The sequence below is a fragment of the Thamnophis sirtalis genome, unplaced genomic scaffold (genome assembly GCF_051295495.1).
Source record: "Thamnophis sirtalis isolate CommonGarterSnake01/CBP01778 unplaced genomic scaffold, rThaSir2_p1.2 scaffold_3, whole genome shotgun sequence".
NCBI lineage: Eukaryota > Metazoa > Chordata > Lepidosauria > Squamata > Natricidae > Thamnophis > Thamnophis sirtalis.
Window position 1 is genome coordinate 77,115,955 of NW_028261383.1, and position 13,463 is coordinate 77,129,417.

The 13,463-nt window shown below is 40.0% G+C and overlaps 1 protein-coding gene and 1 pseudogene across 2 annotated transcripts in view; both read left to right on the forward strand.

Moving 5' to 3' along the window:
* The first annotated feature begins 928 nt into the window (after positions 1-928).
* The window catches only part of CACNA2D2 (calcium voltage-gated channel auxiliary subunit alpha2delta 2), a 621,934-nt gene continuing 609,399 nt past the window's right edge, over positions 929-13,463 (forward strand). For both annotated transcript variants that reach the window (XM_087709243.1, XM_087709244.1), the window contains exon 1: positions 929-1,374. In XM_087709243.1, the coding sequence (XP_087565369.1) occupies positions 1,250-1,374 (125 nt within the window). In that variant the 5' untranslated portion in view covers positions 929-1,249. The remainder of the gene's footprint in view (positions 1,375-13,463) is intronic.
* Positions 11,136-11,671, forward strand: LOC106544232 (GTPase HRas pseudogene; annotated as a pseudogene).

The window sequence follows — 13,463 nt, forward strand, 5'->3', positions numbered from 1 at the left end:
GCATTGCCCAAATAATTCTCATTACTGGGCAACAGTGAACTTCCTATGTTGGGTGCAATATTCAATTTCAAATAATTTTGGAAGCTTAAAGCCCCAGATGTCACTACTCTCTCCATGTCATCAATCGGGGGTTTGCACATGAGAAGCTGCAGGAGTGCAAACACTCAAGGTAATAATAGCATTCCAAGGGGTTTCTGACAGGTGAAGGCTCTACAGAGCGCTGGAGTAGAAATTTCTCTCCGAAATGCTATATATAAAGCTTCGCTTCCCCGAAAAAGCTTGCAGCTGAGGGATCAATTTGATTCTGCAGGTGGTAGCTCAATGAGCCCCCGAGAAAAGGTTCAGGCGGTAGTCTTCAGATCGTACGCCATAGGATTTAAAGAGAGACCAGTGCAGATACGGTTTCAAGCGGACTGGATAAACCCGTAGAGAACCATAAGCGGTCCGAAGCGATGTATGCATCTGTCAACGGTCTTCCGCCAAGGGTCGAAAGAAAAGCAACTTAGAAGGACCGGTCACGTGCCCCCCGCCAATACCAGCAGTCTTAGAAATAGGCCCTAGGGCGCCACGTGCTGGAGGGGGGTGAGACGTGTGTGTGTGTGTGGGGGGGGGGGTAAGATAGGTGCGCGCACCGGCCAGCTCCTGCAAGAAAGTAAGGTTGACTGCGCCATGCGTTGGGGAGCGCGCGCAACACGGACCGCCTGGGCCTGACGAAAGGTCCAAGAGAGCGAGAGCGCTCGTTTATCAGCCAATTGCCTAGAGAGCATGCGCCGTGGTGGCGGCGGCGGCAGCGGCTGCCGAGGATGGAGAGCGTTCGGATCCGAGAGATGGGGAGGAGGGAAGTGAGGGGAGGAGGCTGGGCAGGTCGGTCGCCTATGTGAGGGAAAGTAAGCAGTTTGCATTCGCTCAGTGCCTGCCTCAACGGAGCTGAGAGCTCGCCGCGCGAAGCTGCCTGTTCCCCGTCCCCTGCGAACTGCTTCGCCGGTGGCATTTCGTTGCGGGAGAAAAGGGGGGGGGGTGTTTTGCTGAGCTGCCGGTTCGCTTTTCTGGAATAAGCGGGAAGGAGGGGGGAGTCCTCAGGGTGCCTGCTTGCTTGCCTCCAACACCCGAGCAGATTGCCAGCCCGAGCAGGAGCCAGCGCGTTTCGGCAGCCAAGCGCCACCGCCGCCACCAACCACCGCTACCGGGCGGGAGAGGGGAGGGGAGGGGGGGAGAAAATTGGTGCCGCCACTGAATTTTTAATGGAAAAATGGCGATCTCGGCTCAGACCTGCGGCACATCTTGCCTCGTCCGGGCTCTCTACGGCCAAATCCTGCTAAGCTTCCTCGTCTCGGCTCCCTCCGCGAATGGCTACAGTTTTCCTCAGCAGTACACGTAAGTAGGAGCTGCTCTCCCAACCAACCTAGGCTGCCAGGGCAGCCAGTCGCCACGGGGAAGTGCTGCCTCGGGCTGTCGGGTCGGGTGCTTTTGCGGCGCAGGTTGGTCCGGATTTGCGCGCCTTTGCGCTTATCCCGCTTCGAAGGACCACCGGCGATGTCACTTTCCTGTGGCCTTAAATAGAGGACCTTATGAAAAAGTAGACCTATCTGGTTTGCAGGGGTTTCAGACAAGGCTTTGGGGAGGGTGAAAGAGGGGGCTGGTTGACGGTCTTCTGTGCCAACTTACCTTTCCCCACTTGGGTCCTATCAAATCCTTAGCTGGCTTATGGAAAGTGATGATGGCAGAGCAAGATGTGCTCACCTGATTTTAAAAAGCAAGGATGCATCCCTTTCTGTAACTGTTGAGGCTGATCATTTCCAGCAAACTACCACAGTCAACGAAAGATCGTCCTTGCATTGTGAATTCATTGATTCACAACTCTTTAAGAGAAGCAAAAGTTTGAAAATATTGCAGTGGAGTAGTCATGAACCCATTTCTCTTCCCCCCTTGTTCAACTAGACTCATTTGTTAGAAATGGCCAAGATTTCATTGCAAATGCTAGCAGCAGCAAGTTTCTGTTTTGAAGTTCTCCTTTCCTGTGTCACTTTCTGCATTCTTCTCCCCCCTCCCTTTTTATCTAAAAAAAGCTCATAGTGCTTTTAGAAGTAAAAAGATTGTTGAAATTAATGTGTATGTGGATCATCTGTATAAGGAGAATTGCTTTTTATGTCTTATGAATGTACCCATACAGCCTCCACAATCTAGGAATTATTGACAGAGTGCAAAGCAAGTAATAAATTGATAAGGGGGGGGGAGCAATGCAGCTATTTAAAGCTTCAATCCTATCCCTCTGTATAGAAGGGTGAATAGTATCTTACTGCACTTAAGAATAAGCATGTTAAATGCCTTTTGCTACTGTAGTGGATAGTTTGCTGTTCTGAACATTCTCATTCAAAGCATATATCAGCACTAATTATTCTGATACTTTTAAAATTGCACACAGTACCTTCAGGAATCAAATTTGTCCTATTCCTAGGATTTGTTATAAAGGCAGGCAGCATGCTCACTTGTCATCTACTTCTTTAAGTGAGGATAGGTTTGATAACCCAAATCAATAACAGCAAGGTTACTCTTATATAGCTCCTGGCATTAGTAGTTTGTTTTAGTTTAAGATCCATTGAAGTCTTCATAATATGACAAAATATTTTAATAGTGTAACTGGCTCAGTGATTTTAAATGCTATGACCTGCTGAAGGGCATGCCAGCAACTGAATGCATAGTTTTAACTTATACGGAGGAAATGGGAATTCTTTTTCCAATGCAATACTTTTTGGGTCTTTAGAAATAGTGTGATAAATTCTGATTGGGCACAGTTCCCACTACTGGCCTTTCCCCACCCAGATAAAAGTTTCATGTATTTATTTAGCTACAGAATATACATTTTTCTCCCCAAGAGTATCTGGTAATACTGCTTTAGTCCTTCAGTGCATCATACACTACTGACATCTGAGTCTAGGCTGCTAGACTTCCATCTGCCTGTCAGACAGACCTATAAATTCAATTAGGATTTAAAGTTGAAAGTGGTTTTTTTTTTACCCTGGGTAGGAAACCAAATACTAACACTTGTTCAGTACTAAATGTTCATGGTTTCATTTTCCAGTCTCCCTGTGTGCATGAGTGGCTGTTACTCATGCAAGCAGTCCCTCTAGAAATCATCACTTTATTGCTTTCTAACAAAAGATGATTTAGCAGTCCCAACCATTAAATTGTACTGTGCTGTATTAGATTTTTTTAGAAAGGGAATTTAATTAAAAAAACTGGCTGTGGGTATCACAAACAAGAACTACATCTTACAGAATATGTGAGCTTTATATAGTTATATAAAATCTAATATAAGATGGATTGGACCAGGTTTAAATGTAAATCATGTTAGATTAAAATTTCGAAATAATATTGATAGATTAATTCAATAGACTTACTGGGAAATAAATCCCTTTAGAAAGTACTTGTGAATGTGCATTCATATAAGTGAATTGTATAAAATATATTTTTATGAGCTATCCTATAGCCCTGTTCCTAGTTAATACCAAAAGTCCAAATTCTACATTTCCAAAGCTCTTAGAACACTTGTGGAAGACAATAATGGTCCAATTATACATAATGTATAGATTAATCTATGCATATGTGCATTTCCTGAGTTCTGTGAAAACATTTTTTGTCTCTTTTTGCCTTGATTTCCTCAAACCAATTGGGTAAATAAATGAGGGGCATGAATGGTTAGTTGATGTTGATGTATCACTGCTTGCTAATGCCCTTTAACGTGTGGGCTATAATACTAGCTACGGCTCCTCAGAGTTCCCATCACTGTCATTCAAATGCTTAAAGGCTCAAATGCTACCAGAAAGGAAGGCAAAAAGAAAAATGTCATACTCTCCTTGGAATTATTTTCCTTCAACAATCTTAGTTAAGTGACCAATGATTAAAAATAACTGAACTGCTGAAACAAGCCATAGTTTGCAGAATTACTATGTAATTATGTTTCTTTAATAAAATTGTGTTTTTCTTTTACAAGTATATTCATTTCATTACTTCAGAGCTTACTACTCTATGTGGTATCCATATAATTATTTATATAACAGTTGCCCTTTTTAGGAATTTATAGAGAAATGTCCCCCAAAGCTCATAAATTGAAATAGCAAACAATACACTGGGGGTACAGGGTGTGTGTGTGCGCGGAGAGAAAAGAGGCAAGTGGTTGATATAGGAAAATGCAGTTATCTTTATTTAAACTTAGAGGATTAAACTGAAAGCCTTAAAAAAAGGTTTGAAAGAATACTGGAAGGCTTTCGGACCAACTGAATGATTCTGAGCCATGGAATGATATCAGAAATTGGCAATTTAAGAGTTTGTTCTCACTAAATTACTTATTCCCATTATGTGCAGCACTCACCCTTCAGAGAAAGTACTTTATCTTCATATGTAATCCTGAAACTGCCTTTTATTAGAGTAGTTTTGGTCTCAGATGCAGCACGATTGGTGTATTTAGTCTTTGAGCAGTGAAATTCAGACACTATTTAAACAATTGCAGTACATATGAGTTCCCAGTTCTGGTTCCTAGAACATTGCCTCTGTGTTTGTGTTTTTATTCATCTTATGCTGAACTAAGGAAGGATTGGCTCAGTCTGCTGCTCAGTGTAGGATTTCTCACTGAGGTTTAAAAAGAAAAATCCACGATTGGAAGGGGCCTATTTTGCTAAGGAAATTGAGTCATCCACCTGAGAGGCATGCTGCTTTTGATAAATGGTATGCCTGTGTATGCAACAGGGATTAAAGGCTTTACTTTTTGAGGTAGACTGTTCTTTTAAATACTTTCTACCAGCATTGCCCAACTGATGCTAAATAGAAGCAGAGTTTTTGGGAGGTATGGCAAGCAACCTTAGTCTCTTTTCATGTAGAGTGAAAAGAGATCCTGTGTGAAACTATTCTGCAACCTGTACCTACACATGATAGTTATGAGAACTTTATAAGAATTAAAATATGTCTACTATAAAATAAACTCCAAATATATCCATAATCCGTAGCTGTTACTTCTTTTTAGTTCAAAGCAGTTAGTCTGTTAAAGTGTAATAAATCAGAAGTAAGATTTGTCTATAGCTGACTTCATCGCATCTTGTCAATCAAAAATGATAAAATCAACCTATATCCAACTTACAAGAAAAAATGATTAGTTTTTAAATATCAAACACTAGGTCTAAATAAGGTTTTTAAAATCATTTATGGAGTAGAAATACATTTGGCATTATTATTCATAAATGAATATTCTGGTAAACTAATCCTATTGCTGGCAATTTATGTGAGTTATTACTTGCTTCAGTTCCCCAGTTATTTATGTATATCCCATCTTTAATATTTTTACAAATAAGTCAAGGCAGCAAACATATCTAACATCCCTTCTTCCTATTCCTCCCACAACAACAATCCTGTGAGTTAGTTGGATATTGTATTTGCATTTGAAATGGACAGTAAAATCAGGCACTTGGATTTGATGTCTTTCTTCTGTTTGATGAAACCTCGTGTGTTGTATGGAGTTGGTAATCCCCCTTCACATGCAAATAAAATCTAGAGTTGGTCTAAATTTGGAGTATTTGTAGTATCTCTTTCTGAGTCTTTCTATTTTGGGGTGATAGACAAATCTCATAAGTCAATAAATCAATAAGAATGATGTTCTATACATTTTACTAAATTCACATTATGTCTTTTCATATCAATTATTTATATCCCAGTCTTTCACTAAAGGTACCCAGAGCAATGTACCTTTATATAGGCATAAAACCATATATTCTAATCAATAAAAAACTCAAAGTCAAGAAAAAAAATACAAAGGTTTACCAATACTTAACCAAATAACTAATAGTAGCACAGGTAAAACATGCCAATCATCAAAACTGGCATCAGTAGTATTAGTTGTTAAGATCTCATTACAATATCTGGCATCAAGAGGGAACCTGGCAATTATCATTTGGTGTCATGGGCTCTGACCTAAGAAAAGCCTTTTCATGCTCACTGAATCACCTGAGATTGTAACAAGAATTAGGTCTCTTTAACTGATTATAATCCCTAAGTAAAACTGTATGGGAGCAAGCAGTCCCCATGATAATCTTTCGGTTTCTGAATATCTTAGTACTAACTTGCATGGATATACCTGATGTAAGGAAATGGGGTTGTTGCTTTTTTGCAGAGAATGCCTGTATAACAGATCGTGCTGTCTGTTCCATTGGAACAAAGAAATGAACTGACAAATATTGTACAGAACTGTTTTTATCATAAACATTTAGAGCAAAGTTATTAGATTAATGCAGTGGTCTGCTAGCAATCCATCAACTGTCTATTTTTTTTAAAAAAAATAGCAGAGATGGAGAAGAATAGGAGTGAAGAATTAAAAGTCAACCAAATATGAAACAAGGAAAATTGTGAGAAATTGAGAAACTATTTACAGATGAGGTTCTTCAGGATATCTCTTAGGCTAAATAGATCATTGTAATTCATAGGATTCATGAAAATTCTTCCACTGAGATGAGTGAGAGGCTTTAATCTGAATTGTCAGAATCCTTGTTTTGGAATTACTGCTGGAATCCAAGGCTAGTTTTTCCTAACACAGGAAACTCTAGCATTGAGGAGGCTGGGGAAAAAGGCATGGTGGCAATCCCCTGGCCCTTTGTAGTGCCCCCAAACTCTGGCAACATATTGATTATCACTAGTGGCGGACAGAGCTAGACAAGAGGAACCCATCCAAGGAAATGATCAAATATGTACATGCCTCCTTACTCTCATTTTCTTCCTGCCAGGACACTGGATTCTCTGGAACCTCTGATTGGAGCATCATCAAATAGGAACATTAGATTGCTTTGCTAGAGCAAGTTTAGGAGAGAAAAAAATAGAACAGATATAATTACTTTTTGTTAAGATAAGAGGAATCCAAGCAATCTTACTCCTATGATCATGGTTTCTCATGATTTCATTTGGATGATTACTCTAGCTCTCTAGGTAAACTATACAGAAACACCAGAAATAATGTGTGAGTGTATATATGTTATACAGTATATGTATATAAAACTACATTATATGTTTCAACATTGGATATATTTCAACATTGGTTAGGTCTTTAGGTCAAAGAAGTTGACAGGATGACAGATTAGTTAGCTAAGCTGTCATGAAGAGCTCCAGAGCCAAATCTGGTCTTGTAAAACTAGAATAGGGAATGGAGAAGTAAAAATGATTCTTAAGATTCTTAAGATTTCTTCTCTGAAGAAAATATGAAAAGAAGGAAGGAGAAGAAGACAGGGAAGTGAGCTAAATGGGTAGGTAAAACATGTCATAAAATATGTTTTAAGATTTGTAAAAGTGTGCCATTATGCCATAAGCTAAAGTCAGATGATATTGGGGTCAAGATAGGTTGGAGTAGAGAAGATAGACTTCATCTTTGTTTTTGAATTGGGAGCTGGGGTTGGGTTGCATTGTATTGTTACTCTACTGTCTTTTTTTCTCAGTGAAAATTGCAGGAAAATAATATTTCAGCTTTCCTAAGCAACAATGAAAGAAATAGGACTATATGTTGCCTATGGGCTGCTTACTGGTGTAAACTGGCTCTTTACCTCAGTTCCTCAATAGATACCTGGAGGAATGGTTTCCTCCATATCTTACAAACTAGGTGCTCCAATCATCTTTGAAAAGTCTATTGCAAGTGCCAACCCCCAGTGAAGCCAGGCTGGAACTGAGAAGGTTTAGGTCAGTGGCCCCCAGTCTTTTGGGTACCAGGGACCAGTTCTGTGGAGATAGGTTTTTCTGTGGACTGGAGATGCTGCCTGCATCCCACTGATTGGTCTTTGTTTGATTGTGCAGTTCAGTTTCTGGCATGCCATGGCCTGATGCCAGTCCATGTACCAGGAGTTGGGGACCTCTGATTTTGGTTCTTCTCTGTGATAGGGCCAACTTTATGAATTTCTCCCTTCCTAGAACTTAATGTCAAGTCATCTCCTACACTTTGTTTTTTATTTATCAAATTTACATAGCCTCCTATCTCACTAGAAGTGACTCTGGGCAGCATACAACAATCATGTTTGAGGCACTTTCTCCCTGGTGTGTTCTAAGAATATGTTAAAAATTTACTTTTAGAGGAATCTCTTTTTCTTACTCTTACATTGGTTTCTTTTGTGAAAAGGTATACAATAGGGGTGTCAAACTGGCGGCCCCATGACCGTCATGCCCAGGCCATGCCCACCCCAGCTCTGTGAAGGGGAAAAATGTCACAATATGTCAAATGACAGCAATGTGACGCCACGGGTTCGACACCCATGGTATACAGTATATGTTAAATTAATTACTGCTGCTTTCATTTAACATATACTGCAGATTAAAAACTATGATTTGGTGTTTTAATAGATTTTGTTATTGTTATTATTGTATTGTTGCCATTTCCTGATTGGTATTGTAAATGGCTGCGAGTTGATTTTGCTAGGGCCGTGTGGTTGTAACTATAATAGATAAAACAAATAACCATTACACTTACAGTCAGCAACTCATAAGCATGATGCACTTTCATTATAGGTACTTCCCCTTTATGGCCCACTAGCCCTAAGGTCAGCTAGCCCAAGATTATCGTTGGGTATTTAAAATGGGCAGCTGCTGTTGTCAGAAGGAACTAGATTGAATTCATTGTCATTAGGCTGTTCCACAGAACAGAAACTGGTTAAAATGTTTTACAAGAGATGATGTTCCTCAAGAAAGCAGGTCCAACAATCAAGTCTGTTATCTGTTAACTTAGTTTAGAAATTAAGGAACAGATTTTGCTCTGAAAAAGTTAATAGTATCAGACAAGAAGAATGTTAAATCCTATGGAATGTCTATTTAGAACCAAGTGAACTTGTGATGATTCTTTGAAATATGCAGCGGAGTCTCTGGCTTTGCTGATTACCACAATCAAGAAGCATGACAGAGCACATACCAGAGTTGGAGAAAGAAATAACATTTTATGGTACGGGTAGTCCTTGGCTTACGACCACAATTGAGCCCAAAATTTCCATCGCTAAGCAAGACAGTTGTTAAATGACTTTGCCCCATTTTATGACCTTTATTGCCATAGTTGTTAAATGAGTTACCATATTTTTTGTAGTATAAGACCCATCTTTCCCCCCACCCCAAAAAAGAGGGTGAAAATCTGGGTGCATCTTATACACTGAATACAGCATTTTTGGCCTTTCAAAACCCATTTCTCTTTGCAAAAATTGCAGAGGGTTTGGGAGGCCTGCAAAATGCTTCTGAGGGTTGTGGAGGGCAAAAATGAGCAACAAACGGGCCGTTTTTGCTCGTTTTTGCGCACCCACCATCCAGGAGCATTCTGCAAGCCTCCCAAAGCTCTGTGTGCCCTTTTTTCTGTTGACAAAAAATGAGGTGTGCAGAGGGTTTGGGAGGCCTGCAGAGGGCAAAACTTTTTTTAAATTTACTCCTTCAAAATCATGGTGCGTTTTATACTCCGGTGCGTCTTATAGTAAAAAAAATACGGTACCGTAAAAGGAGATCACATGACCAAAGGACTCCGCAAGTATCATAAATATGAGTCAGTTGCCAAGCATCTGAATTTTGATCATGTGACCATGTGGATGCGGCAACGCTTGTAAGGGTGAAAAATGGTCATGTCACTTTTTTCAGTGCCATTATAACTTTGAGCGGTCACTAAACAAATGGTTGTAAGTTGAGGACTTATCTGGATCTCAGGGTTAGGTCCTGTCCACATCACATTCCATATTTCATTTGAATTGTCAACAAAATAATGATACAGTTTTCATGAAAATGACATGTTTTAGTGAAGTTACCAGGAATAAAGACTGACTCAAAGGAGATTCCTATTGGGAAGCTGCAGCACCATGGTCAGCACCACCTTCTTAGATGGCCTGGACTTTCATGGCAGTGCAGGTAGTCCTCAACCTACAACCACATTTGAGCCCAAATTTTCTGCTGCTAAGTGAGACATTTGTTAGGTGAGTTTTGCCCATTTTATGACCTTCCTTGCCACGTTTATTAAGTGAATCACTGCCATTGTTAAGTTAGCAACACAGTTGTTAAGTGAATCTGGCTTCCCTATTGACTTTGCTTGTCAGAAGGTTGCAAAAAGGGATCACATGACACCCCCCCCCCCAGGACACTGGAGCTATCTTAAATAGGGATAAGTTGCCAAGCATCCAAATTTTAATCACATGACTATGGGGATGCTGTAATGATCATAAGTGTGAAAAATGGCCATCAGTTGCCTTTTTCATTGCTGTTGTAACTTTGAATGATCACTAAAAGTGAACTGTTGTAAGTCAAGGACTACCTGTATTTCATAACTGGTATGATCACTTTCACAGCAGAATGTCCTGTGTACTATGTATATGTTTCCATCCTATAGTTGAAGAACATTTGGGAGGACCTTGAATTTAATAAAGACGTGACCTTCTTGCAACATTCTGAGACTTTTGCAAGCTTTATCTGTGAGAACCTTGGCTCTGCCTGAGGGAGAATTTTGTGAAAAACAGAAAAGATGTAATCTTTGTCATCATATCTGTTTGTTGAAAAGCTTGGCAATGATGGGATCTAAATTGAAAAAAGATAGAGAGTAAAATTGGGCTGCAGTATTTCACTTTTTTAAAAAAATCAAATGTTTCCTTTCACTTTGAGTTTGTTTAGATATGCCCTTTCCTCAGAAATTAAGATAAGATAACACTTCTTATAATTTTAGTATATACAGTTTTTGATTAATAAAAGTATTTATAACATGCAAATAACGGGGCTGGATTTGCATACATTGTCCAAGCCGCGTCACGGCAGCACCCGGGACGAGTGTGTGCCTCAGTGTTGGGTGCCAATGCAGGGAGGGAGTTGCAAACATGGGGCTCCTCAGCCACCTAGGTGGAAAGTTTGCCACTGCATCAGACTGATGGAGCCTTGACTAAGAGTGCAGCTGGTGTTTCTGCAGAAGAGGATGTGAGTCTCCTGAAGGTGATTTTCTTTTCCCAGGTACCGTGCAAACTTTGCATTTCCTCGCACGCTTCCATTTTTTAAACCCTCTAGGAAAAAGGCAGCTTTGCTTTTCTGGTTTGCAAGGAAAACCTCACAGGCTATAAGGAGCACTTGTGTTGTAAACAGACCTGAGCTGGGGTAGAGAAAGTGCAAACCAGAAGATGAAAGAGTACAAACTGGTGGTGGTTGGAGCAGGAGGCTTTGGGAAAAGTGCATTGACTATTCAGCTGATTCAGAATCATTTTGTTGATGAGTTTGATCCTACATAGAGGATTTGTACAGAAAGCAATAGTCATCAATGGGAAGACCTGTTTACTGGACATCTTGGGCACAGCTGGCCAAGAGGAATACAGTGCCATGCGAGACCAGTACATGAGGACAGGAGAAGGCTTCCTCTGTGTCTTTGCTATTAAGAACACCAAGTCTTTGAAGACATTCATCAGTATAGAGAGCAGATCAAGAGAGTGAAGGACTCCAATGATATGCCCGTGATATTAGTGGGGTATAAGTGCCTGGACTTGGAAATGTGGCAAGCTTGGAGCTATGGGATTCCATACATACAGACGTCAGCCAAAACGGAGTCAAAGGTGCCTTCTATACTTTAGTGCGAGAGATCCGGCAGCACAAACTACGTAAATTGAATCCCCAAGATGAAAGTGGTCCAGGCTACATGAACTGCAAATGTGTAATATCATGACCAGACGGACCAGACCTGTGACTTGGAAGGCTTTCTACTGTGTGTAGCATGGAGATGGAGGCAATATGAAAATCAAATCAAATGGATAACATGGAAATAATTTTAATGATACCAATTTTATTCTTAGTCATTATTCGTAAATCCTCAGCTTAGTTCTTGACAAATCCTTAGCTTCAGCACCTATCAAAAAGATTGGCAAATTTGTCATGGGAATATTTTTCTTTTAGTTTTTAGTTGGTCTTGCATATGCATTTGATCTGGAATCCAGACTTATACCTTTATAGATATATAAGACAAACTGTATATGGGATTCTTATTAGTGGATTGTATGTGGGTGTATTTTCATCTTAATGCCACAAAGAATTTTCTTTTGCTCTGAGAACTGATACAGATGAGAAAGTATTTTATACAATGTTGACGTATACTTATACTCTAGGCCAGGGTTCCCAAACTTTCTGTGCAGAATGGTGGGAGGGGGAGAGGGGATGGTTTCGCGTGAGCTGCGGGCAACTCATGCACGTGTCTAGCTCCATTAGCACGAGCTGCAAGCACCTTGTGCCCATCACTCATGCAAATGGAGTGCACTTGCCCACCCCATGCTCAAGGGGAAATGCACACAGATGCGCATGCTCTCCCATCACTTCTGCGGCCCTGTTACAAACAGCCTGAGCCTGGGAGTTGGGACCCCTGCTCCAGCCGTAGTGACATTCTTCAGTCTGTAAAGAAAAAAACCCTGTGTTTTTGATCTCAAGTTTAGAAAAACCAAAAGGAAAATAACTCAAGTTTTTATTTGGATAGCTCATTGATCTATAACATAAGCTCCCAGAATTCCCCAGCCAGCACACAACTTGTAGTCCTCCTTTCTTAGAGTTGTCAAGTTGAGAAACACTGATCTATAGTACTGCTGCCTATAGGTTTGGTAATTATTTGAATATATACACCAGAATGCAACAGATTTTTTGAGGCATCTCACTTCACTCGGGAACTCACAAGTCACATATTTAAGATTAGAATACCATCGTACAAAGCTACTGAAAGGAACAAATGTCTTTTCTTTGCTACTCACTCAACCATTTATTCTAGCTGCAGTAGTGATGGGAAAAAACATGCAGAAGAAAGTGACATGTTAAAGAGAGACATAACACTGAAAGCACTAACATGAAAAGCACAAGGAGCCTTCCCAGAATTATTTCTTTAAGATGCTGATTCAAAGCTGTGCCAATCTGCTCTAATTATTCATTGTAATATGATCCTTCCTGCCCAGAGAGCCTTCAGATTATGAACTGGTCATCTATACTCAACAGTTTTGGTTACCTAATCTACTATGCTTGCTTTTAGTTGTTGATCTTGCTGTTCTTTGTATTAAAAAACATGATTGCACTTAAATTAATAGAACTACAGTAACACAATATTGTCATTCATTAGATAGCGATGGGATAATTGGACAGATGAGAAAAGTTTGTTGTTGGTTGATGAGATATTCAATCACATTATGTGCAATTCAAGAAACTTTGCTATGGAAGGAAAAAAGTTCTAAGGGCTTGAAGGTTGACTTCCATAATTTTGCATTTTTAACTCATGAAAGTATCGTGATTTTTTATTCTTAGGCACAGGGCTTCTGAATTTCAAATTTCTGCCTTTAGACTTCATCACAAATTACATATAAATTATCTTATTCTGTTATAATGTATCATTAGAAAACACAAAACCATTTCTGTGTGAAAATAATAGTTTTGTTATCCCAGCATTTTTTACTAATCGGGAGTGTGTCCTTGCATTTATAAAAATAGCA